At 25.3% G+C, this 11,310-nt stretch overlaps 1 protein-coding gene across 1 annotated transcript; it reads left to right on the top strand.

Annotated features, from left to right (window-relative positions):
• Window positions 1-10,735: 10,735 nt before the first annotated feature.
• BBX31 (B-box type zinc finger family protein) lies at window positions 10,736-11,310 on the top strand. Its single transcript, XM_085674149.1, has one exon. The coding sequence runs from the start codon at window positions 10,803-10,805 to the stop codon at window positions 11,178-11,180; it is 378 nt and encodes a 125-aa protein (XP_085530275.1). The 5' UTR covers window positions 10,736-10,802; the 3' UTR covers window positions 11,181-11,310.

Below are 11,310 nucleotides of genomic sequence, written 5' to 3' on the forward strand. Positions count from 1 at the left end.
GCAAATGGAGATTATTATATTGTTAGAAACATTTATTTTTTCAATTAGTTAGGCCTTATTAGGCCATGATTTAATTGATTTTGATTTCTATTAACTGACCGTGAAAAGAAAAAACTACTCTTTCTTTCTTTCTTTCTTCATGTCATTGTTTACCAAAAGTTAAGAAATATGGAATTTTTTACTTAATATAAAAGTATATTATGGTTAATGTGTAAATAATATTTTTATTCAAAAAGTATTAAATAAGAAGAAAGGTCACAATATGACGGTGATAAAAGAGAAATAATATTTTGGTCGCTATAATTTTTTTTTGTCTATCGGAAAAATATATTGTATATAAATATTAGGACATTTGAAGTGTTTTAATTTATGTACAAAAGATAGTTATAAGCGATAATTTATAAGTTATTGGAGAACATGCCTCTTTAATATGTTTTCAACGATAATAACAAAAGTTACTGATTATTTTATAAGTTTAATTACTTGCTTAATCCCATTTTGGTTCTCAGACAGTTTTAATTTGATTTCCGTTCTTAATAAAAGTTTTAATTGTATTTTAACTTTCGAAAAAAATATCAATTATATCGTAATTTTTTAAAAATACCTTAATTAAATTATCTAAAAAAAATTATTGACGATATTAACAGATTACAAAAATGTTACGATTTAGCTGTTAAAGAATTATGTCGACTAAATCTTAAACGCCATATTATATATATATATATATATATATATATATATATATATATATATATATATATATATATATTAAATGTCAAATAATAATTTATATAAATATTAAAATATTATAACCAATTTATTTTCACTCAAGTCACAAATCCAAGAAATGCAAGCTAAAAATATATCACATTTTCTTTAGTTTAATTTTTTAATTAATCTTATTTTATGCACTTGAAAATTTAAATAATTCTTGAAAGAGTCTGTATTAGTAAAGTGCGTAATATTTATTTAAAATATCCATTGTATTTTTAATTTATACATGAAAAACTTAAACAGCAAACAAAAATGATCAAACACTTTATTAATACGCTTAAATGTATTTTCATCTAAGACGTAACTATAATTAATAATTAATAGGTTTTACATGCATCCGTACAAATTTTTCTGCAAACATTTATAGGAAAGAAAATAAAACAGTTTTTATACAACTAAAATTATATTACATATAAATCAATTTGTAAATAAAATTTATATAACTTTAATTTAAATACAATTTAATTTTAAATCAGATTAGTTTCATTTTTACCAACTCAAAACAAGCCTAATACTATTTAACATACTACTAAAAACACAAATTAAAAAAAAAAGTTATTTGATTAATTTGTAATTAATTTGATTACAAATAAAAGAGTACTTTTATGAAAAAAAAAAAAAACCAATTTGGTTCTTGGTAAAAAAAGCTTAATGTACCTTGCTTTGATTTCAATTAAAAGTATTATTATTTAAAAAAAAATCCTTATAATAACCATAACAAACGTTTTTGGTATTCAAGAAATTAATCCATTTTTATCAAAAGTTATTTGATAAAGAAAGGTATAATTATTTATTTAGTCGCCTATTTTCTTTTTTTCTGATTCAATTCAATTTGGTTTCCTTATTATTTGTTGGTTCAATTTACTCTTCTCAATTATTTAAAAACGTTAAATTTGGTCTTCCCGTTAAGTTGAAATTAACCCTGTGTTCCTACATGACCTATCTCAAGCCATGAAACTTTTTAATTTTTTTAATTTTTTTAATTTTTTTTTCTAAAAATATATAAACGGCCACGTGTCAGGTTATCATCATGTTACGTGATAGTTTACGGTCATGACACATGACAGAGATAGTAGTTGTTTTTAATTTAGTCATCTATTTAAATCTTTTGTTCAATTTAGTGTTTCTATTTTTTGAAATGATCAAATTTTGTTCTTTCCAATTCGAGACCAAACTAGTAAATAAACTTAATTACAACTTATATGTATATGTTAAAATAATTTTTTTGAATTTATACTAGAGATGGCAAATAAACCCGTCCCCGTGGGTATTGCCCGAACCCGTTCCCGTTTTGACGGGGAATCCCCGCATTGACTGGGTATGGGTATGGGTATGGGGAATCCCCGACTTTTTCAGTTGGGTATGGGGATGGGTATGGGGATGTACATATACCCGCCATAATACCCGTTCCCGCCATATCTCCATTCTCGTTTAAATTATTAAAATATTCACAATTAATCAAGTAACCCCTATATATATACATATATATATATATATGTATATATATATATATATATTTTTTTTTTCTATTTTTTATTTCTTTTAATTATTTCATTTGTCATGAAACCCATTCTCATCTCCAATATATTTTTTATCTTATCATAACCTTTATGTAATTATGTTTAAATGATGTATGTTAATTAAAAAAAAATTATGCCTCACATTTGAATATTTATATTATTTTTTAATATTTTTATTTATTATAAATTTTCCTTTCACATGAGAATGTTTATACTCTCAATTTAGGGTAATATAAAAAAAATTATTTACTTATTATTATTATTAATTATTGTTTAATTTGAAGAACTCTTTTGTTTCATTAAAATAATTTTCGTTATTTTTCAACCATTAAGTATATATGTTGATATTTGAAAAGTTTTCTTAATTCTCTAAGATATTTTTCGTCTTATTATACCTTAGTTATACATTTGATTTGTTTTTTTTCGATAGTCTCTCAAATTATTTCTAAAACACACATTTGTTAGTTTTTTAATATTTTTATTTATTGTTTTTATTTTCATCATGTAGAATAATATTTTGATATATTCTATCTAATTATTTTTTATTTTATAACTTATTATTAATCATAATATAATTTTTTCACTTTAAATTCTGTTTGAAGTGGTTAAAATTATATATATATATATATATGTATATATATATATATATATATATGTATATATATATATATACATATATATATACATATATATATATATATAATGATATTTAGGAATAGTATATGATAATTCACTACAAGAAAAACATGAAATGGTGACTGATTTAGTCAGTAACCCATATCAGTCACTATTTTTCGTCATTGGTGGTAGTAGTTGATTTATTGTCTGAATCAATGACTAAATTAGTGACCGATTCAATGATCGAATCGGTACTTGATTTAGTGACCAATTTAATTACTAATTTATTTGTAATTTAATGACAAATTTTTTGGTCACTAATGATATTTCTATTTAATTTTAACCACTTCAAACATAATTTAATAATTAGTTCTCGAAGGTATTTTTCATTTTATCATACCTTAATTATACATTTGATTTCCTTTGTACGATTTCTTTGGATAATCTCTCAAATTCTTTCTAAAACACACATTTGTTAGTTTTTTAATATTTTTATTTATTTTTTATTTTCATCATGTATAATAATATTTCGATATATTCTATCTAATTATTTGTTATTTTATAACTCACTATTAATCATACTGTAATTTTTTTCACTTTAATTGTATAAATAACTTTTATTTACTACAATATAAAAATTTAATGTAATTGCTATGAATATTTTTTTGTCACTATCCAACATATATTGAAGTTCAAAAGATACAAAATCTATGTCAAAATTTTATTATTATGTTTATTATTTGTTCTTTGTGTCATTTTGATCAAGTGATGTATTATAACTTTTATTAGTGTATAAAAAAGAGATTCATTATAATTTAAAAAATTGAAGTAAACAAACATTTAAAATATATTTTAATTTGAATATTTGTTTTCCTTTTATTATTATGTTTATTATTTGTTCTTTGTGTCATTTTGATCAAGTGATATATTATAACTTTTATTAGTGTATAAAAAATAGATTCATTAGAATTTAAAAAATTGAAGTAAACAAACATTTAAAATATATTTTAATTTGAATATTTGTTTTCCTTTTATATTTTTTTGAAATATTTTTTAATTTTATCAACTAAGTTCATCAATGTTGTAGTTTGCAAATTTAATAAATGTTTTGGTTCACATGAAATTTTATTTGGTATTCTAATATAAAATGTAAACAATTATAATTTATTTTAAGGTATTTGGCATCGAAGAAAATCCTCCTAATATTGAATATTTCATAATATTATGTTTTCTTTACTGTAAATTTTTTTCTTTTATAAAAATTAATATTGAAGTAGTTAGAACACGGGTACGGGTATGGGTACGAGATTATACCCGTTACCCGGTGGGGATGGGGATGGGAAAAAAGTTTGATACCCGTTGGGTTTGGGTATGGGTATGGGGATGAATTTTTTATGCAGGGATGGGTATGGGATAGCGAAACCCGTCCCCGCCCCGCCCCGTTGCCATCCCTAATTTATACATCAAATCACTTTACCTAAATACTCAAATTATTTTATGTCACTAAATGTACATGTTACAATAATTTTTTTAATTTATATATTAAATCATTTTACCTAAATACTCAAATTATTTTATGTCACGATTGTAAACTGACATGTGACACGACATGACAATTTATATATTTTTAGAAAAAAATTTAAAAAGAAATTTTAATTTTTTTTAAAATTTAATAAAGAGAATCAAATTAAGATCTTTTTAAATAATTAAAAGACTAAATTAAACCAACAAATAATAAAAGACCAGATTGACAAAAAAAAATTAGAGAACTAAATGGGTAATTATAACTTGAAAAAATACAAATCCTAAACACTAGCCTATTAAATACAAGTTAGCTTAAACAAATCAATTAAATTAACAGTGAGCTCAAGAAGGGACCACTGTGATAGGTTTAAGTTAGTTCATCTACCCACCTTTACATACATGGCCTAATTCCTAACGTTATTATATTCAAAAAGGTTTGACCATAAAATTTATTAAAATAATTTATAAAAATAATTAATCATTTTTTATAAACTCAAATAAGTTTCATATAAATTCTTCTAAACTCTAAAAACGTCATATAACTCTTTTCGTCTCAAAAACTACTTTAACTTTAAAAAAATTGAGTAGTGCTTTTAGTTTTTATAAATATTAATTTTTTATTTTAATTTATTCATAAATGTTTATCAAGAGATTGTCTGTATGTATAAATATAAACAATATATTTATTAAAAGAGTAAAAATATTTAGCCATTGTTCTTAGTAGAAATAGAATGTTTTTTGACAAGTAGTTGATTTTGTATTTTGTAAGTTGAATGGTAGATTTTAAGAAAGAAAAAGTGTCATTGATGAAGCAGATCTGAGTACTAACCGAAAATCTATGTTTGAATAACTTTCAAACACTTAAGTAAATAAAAGAATTAGAAAAATAAGATTAAGTAGAAGAACAAATATGGATTCAAATGAAACTATGCGATTGATAACTTAGTAACAAAAATTAAATTAAATAAATTTGACGAAAATTAGGTCTTACTTAAACACAAACAAAATTAGGATTTATTTGATAAAAATTAAAAAAGATAAAAAATATTTTAACCAATATATTAAGATATTATAATATTTCAAGAGAATATATATATATATATATATATATATATATATATATATATATATATATATATAAAAGATGATAGTCAAATTGTTTGGATTTATATTTTGTATAGCTAACAATTAAACCATTAATAAAAAGTGATTTTATAAGATATTCGAGTTAATTTAAAATATTTCGGGTGGATAGGTATACAAGTTAGATCGACTTAAGGGTAAAGTAAGTAAAACACTCGTTTTAGGCATATAGACAAAAAGGGTCTCAATTTTTTTTTTCTACTAATATTTTTCTATTAAATAAATTATAAATTTATGTTTAAAAAAAATTAAAAAAGCATAGGCTGACACGTGATACACCGTTAACGATGTTAATAATTTTTTCTCTGAAAAAGACATAATTGAAACACTTTTTTAAAAGTTTGGACAAAATTGAAACTTTTTTAAAAACAGGTCCCAAATTGAAATTTTCAAACGAAAGTTGGTATCAATCAACTAATTAAGCCTTTTGTTTTCTATGTATTTATTAATACATGAAAAGATATAAAATCCTCGAAAGATAATCCAAACTATCTTTCTTAAAAATATAAATATCTTATCATTTCCTATAATATCTCTGATATCAAAGGAGATTCATTTTAATTTATCTTTTATCATTAATCAACCTGAAATAATCTTTATGAGGTCTTATATTATGATAGTACATGGACCCTAGCCTTGAGTGAATTTCAGCTTAAAGGATGAATTCGGTACCTGGTCGTTCTCTAATGTTATGACGATACATAATCTCTCAACCTTTAACCAGTGAGACACAAAGACTAAATTGATCAAGAAGCCCATCCTTGTCGTGGTGGTACCAAGTCAACTTAGTCCATAATCGTCTTTTTTAGTTATCAATGGTTGGACTATTTGTCAAACAACTACTCGATTTTATAGGAGGTCACTCAAATCATAACTGTACATGAACTAAAAGAGAGAGAATAACACAAAGTAAAGGAGGCTTTGAAAGATGAGATCACATTCTCTTTAAGGCTTGGTTTTGAAACAATGATTAAGCAAGTAAAAGGGTTATGCTTGTATGTTAATCTCTTAGCTCTATCTTTTCGTTGATTTTAGTATTTTCTGATGTCAAATGTTGGCCAAGTGTATCAACTTTTGTCTTTTCAGGTTTGTTCTTTCTGAAACCAACCCTTGGCCAAACAAAGTGTCAAATCGAGTTGAATTTTGTAAAAAATTGATCTTAATTTTTTTAAGATCAACCCTTAGTCGGGTTGAGTGATCAAGTCAAAATTTATAACCAAGTGAAATTTTACAACTGAATCAAATTCTATAACCAAGTCAAAATTTAAAGTGAGTTAAATTATATAACGGAATTAAATTTAGAACTTAATAAAATTTTATAACCAAGTCAAAATTCGTTATTCAAATAAATTTTATAGAAAAATAATCTTTTTTTTTCTAAGATTAGCCCATTAGTGTTAGAGTTACTTTAGTAAACAATAATAAAAGTTCAAAGAAATTAAACAATGCTCAACCATTCACCCCATTAATAAATGTCTCAAGAGTTGTGTTAAAATCAAATCTGTGTAATACTCTTAACCACAAAGGGATCTGAATTGATTAATGAGTTTTTCACTTACTTAATGTGAATCTTGAAGGAGTCTTTAAGGTTTAAAACTCAATTAATCAATTTCGCAGTTCTGGGTTAATGGACTGTTTAAATCAATCAAGAAAGATTAAGAGAGAGAAGAAAGAATCAAGACACACAATTTATACTGGTTCGATTCAATGCGAATCTACATCCAGTCTTCTCCTAAGTAACACACTTAGGAGGATTCCACTAAACAGAAAGGATCCAAGAATTACAAGCACACCTATGTAATTCTAACCCCTAAAACCCAAGAACTTGATTCAACAATCAAGAACTCCCCCTAGGAGCAATGCATCCACACAATTGCACCTAGGTCCACACTTCAAACTGAAGCAACTGTAATCAGAAATACAGAAAACAAAACAAGAAACGAATACACCTATACTGTGCAGATTTGACTTGATGCTCCTTGAATCAAGCAAGATCCATCATGGTAGAATCAACCATCAATTCTTCTTGGATCTGTACTTGAGTTATCTTGTAGAATCTTCTGAAACTTTGTGTCTCTCAGATGACTCTATCTCAGATGAAAACTGCGTGATCTTTCTGATTTTTCCAAACCCAAAACAGATTCCAAAGCAGCTTTTATACAAAGGTTTTTGCTGTCACTAATTCGATTAGCAATTTACCTAATCGATTATCGTGAGTATATTTTCACTTACTTTTTACAATACTCACAGCTAATCCATTAGTTAAACAACTAATCATATGCAGAATTACACAGCAGACCTGAAATACATTTGATAAAGAGAAGCTAATTGCCTAATGCATATCCTAACTGGACCAAGCTATGTTTTATCCTAGATCACTAGACATCATCAAAATCATTCTCTACCAACAAGTTGATGTTTCATGCTCTTAAGCAAAAATATATAATTTGAAGATTTTGTTTCTCACTTTTTTATTTTTTCTCTTTTATCTCATATTACTGCTCTTTTGTTTGATAATTTGATATTCATAATCATTTATCTCTTTTATTATATTTTATCTTTATTATATTAAAATATAAAATTATTTAATAAATATTTGAATTTGTAATTGTTAAAATATTTAACGAAATGATAGTTTATAAAATTAATGAAGATATAAGCATCTCATTATGTACAAAAAGAATTTTCAAAAATTATTTTTAAGATCTAAATATTCTTTTCCTATATAAAAACTCCATTCTCTTCAAGAGGGGCGGATCTAAGTGAATGCCTAGGGTACATGATCCTTCCAAAAATTTTAAATTATTTCAAGAGTATATCTCCAATTTATTTTAAATATATATATATATATATATATAATATTATATTGATGGAAATTAAATTAGATAGGTTTTTATTTTTTTTATAAAATATAATATCTAATGTTAATAAATAAAAAAACATAAAATTAAATATAATAAAGTGTACAAATTTTATTGAGATATTTTTTTATGTTCTTTCTTATTGTCTTTTAAAATTCTCACATATTCTATTTATCTTCCACTCTTGCATTTTTTTTAAATTGGAAGTTAGACATAAATTCATTCTTTGTATTATCGTTTTTCATATGTTCTTTTCCATTTTTCAATATAAAAAAAGGCAACTCTTTCTTATCTCTTTGATAGCTAAATATTAGTTTAATATTTATTAATGTTTTCATCTCATAAGCTTTTTCTATATTTTTTTATGAATATAGAAAGAAAATTGATGTACTATATATTTTTTTCGTATCATTTTTTGGTTCTAATTTGATTATCATATTTTTTTTAGTAATCATGTCTTTCAATTTTTTATTATATTAATTTTAGTTTTAAATAGGTATATTGATAAAAAAAATAAAATAGTAGATTCATTTTATTTGTGAAGTGATAAAAGGAGAGATATTCGTGAAGATGAAAACAAGACAAATTTACTTTTTTACATATTTTCTAAGCATGATATATACTAATGTTCAATTGTTGAATTAGAGGAACCATTTATTAAGATTAAAATTAAAAGAATTATACTTGAGGAGTTTCATATTAATTTTTTATAATTATATCAAAAATATACTAAATCATATATATTTTTGTCTTTTGTTACATAAATGATAATAATTAAATATATAAATCTTGGCTTTTTCAATTTTTTTGATTAAGATCCCTCGTGCTCTTCAAGATTCTAATCAATTAAATTATATTTCTTAACTTTTTGTAACCTACAAAACAGCCTTAATTAAACTTTATTATAAAATAAAAATTTAATACTTTAATTGCTACTCTATATTCGTAAATCTATTTATTTCCATTGTTATGCATAAATAAATCAATTATATATACGTATTAATAACAAAGTTAAAATTAACATAAATAATAAATTTTTATCTCAATAAAATAACATACCATAATTGAAATTAAGGAATGGAAACACAAATAACAAATCACTTGAATATTTGAATTATTGGTTCCTTTTTCAACTTAAAATACATTACATAAGTTTACCCTTGAAGCAGGCATGCAATAGAACCCAGATAACTACTCATTCAAGATCATTCCAATTTTAAACAGTTATTGAAGCCAAAAATTTTGGTGACACACATACGAGGTGCACGACATTCATGCCCCTAAATTTGTCCTTTTCGAAGAATTTTTCAGCGACAGAAAAATTAGGCATGGAAAACCTAACTTCATGAATTGAGTCACACTTACATAAAAAAAGTCCTCATCAAACTAAATATCACTGCAATTACAATTCTAATTCTAATTCTAATTCTGAGAGTCACAAGCCATAATACTCAATCACCTTCAATAAATGTCATATGAACTATCTAAAAAATCTAGCTAACGATTCTAGCAAATTATATTATCATAGTAGATTTTATTTTAAACTTTTATGTCATCAATATATATGTATATACACAATATCTAATTAGTAATGGTTGTGATTTGTGTTCAAGTGAATGCTTAGAATTCATGGCAAAGCTATTTCTACGTCACCAATTCCCAATCACCTTTCATTTTTCTCATGTCCGTCAACTTCTATCTTTCTTTGTAATCTCACATTCGTGACGAATAATGAATGACCCATTTGATGCTCCTTTGGTTTCAACCATACATGTAGACTAAATTGTCAAGTTTACGACCAATATGTGGACAGAGACGTGTTATGTTCTTGTGCCTTGCAAAAAAGCATTAGTTTTTTGGTCCAACCATGAAAGACAAAAGATGTCACAAAACCACACAACTTCTCAACCAATACCAGTGAGTCAATCAGTTTCCATTCAAGTGGCCTTAGATGCAACCAAATGGATTCTGGTGGGTCACAATTTTAAAGGTGCTAATTCTAGACCATACAAGAAACATTGATAACCACACACACCAATGCAAATTATGGCTCATAACAACCCTTCAAGCATGTAAATGAAGCTTTTAAGCTTAATCATTCATCACCCTATTTTTTCCTTGTTTTTTTCTTCCTTCTTCTGTCAAAACCAGTGGAATCACAAATTCTTTCTCCCTCTTTAATCACCAAATTGATTTAGGCAAAATTGGAAAAAGACACATGCGTTGAAACATAGACACGTGTGATTACGTGTAGAAGTGACACCCTTGTCTTTGTCTGGTTGAACAAGTCCATCCAACCATCACTTGTTATAAGAAGGTACACCATTTGTTCAAGAAACCACTAAGCTTAAAAAAAAAAAAAATGTGCAAAGGTGTTGCAGAAGGAGAAAAGAAACATGGTTTCTGCAGTAGCTTCGTGCATAAAGAGAGAGAAAGAGGAAGTGATAAATGTTGTGAACTGTGTGGATTAGAGGCTTCGTTGTATTGTGAAGCTGATGATGCATATTTGTGTAGAAGATGTGATAGAAGGGTTCATGGAGCTAATTTTTTGGCCCTTAGGCATATAAGGTGCTTTCTGTGCAACACATGTCATAACCTTTCGCGAAGATATCTGATTGGAGAATCGTTAGAAGTGGTTCTTCCACCCAACATAAACTGGGCCAGACGAAATCTTCCGAACAACAGAGGAACCTTCGGAAAGTGTTCAAGAATGCATAGCAACCCTTCCCTATTGTTCTAACTTCCATCTTTTTCTTCTTCTTTTTTTTTTTTTTCCTTTTTTCCTTTGATGATATGATGAGTAATCTCCTATGTCTGGCTTACAGGGAAGTGCTTAATGTTTTTAGTATTATGATATAAAATACAAGTAT

Source organism: Vigna unguiculata, chromosome 5 (genome assembly GCF_037176805.1).
Source record: "Vigna unguiculata cultivar grain cowpea cultivar isolate G323 ecotype 2 chromosome 5, ASM3717680v1, whole genome shotgun sequence".
NCBI lineage: Eukaryota > Viridiplantae > Streptophyta > Magnoliopsida > Fabales > Fabaceae > Vigna > Vigna unguiculata.

Excerpts from the sequence above, each read along its gene's own strand:
- BBX31 (XM_085674149.1), top strand. The coding sequence starts at position 10,803 with ATGTGCAAAGGTGTTGCAGAAGGAGAAAAGAAACATGGTTTCTGCAGT.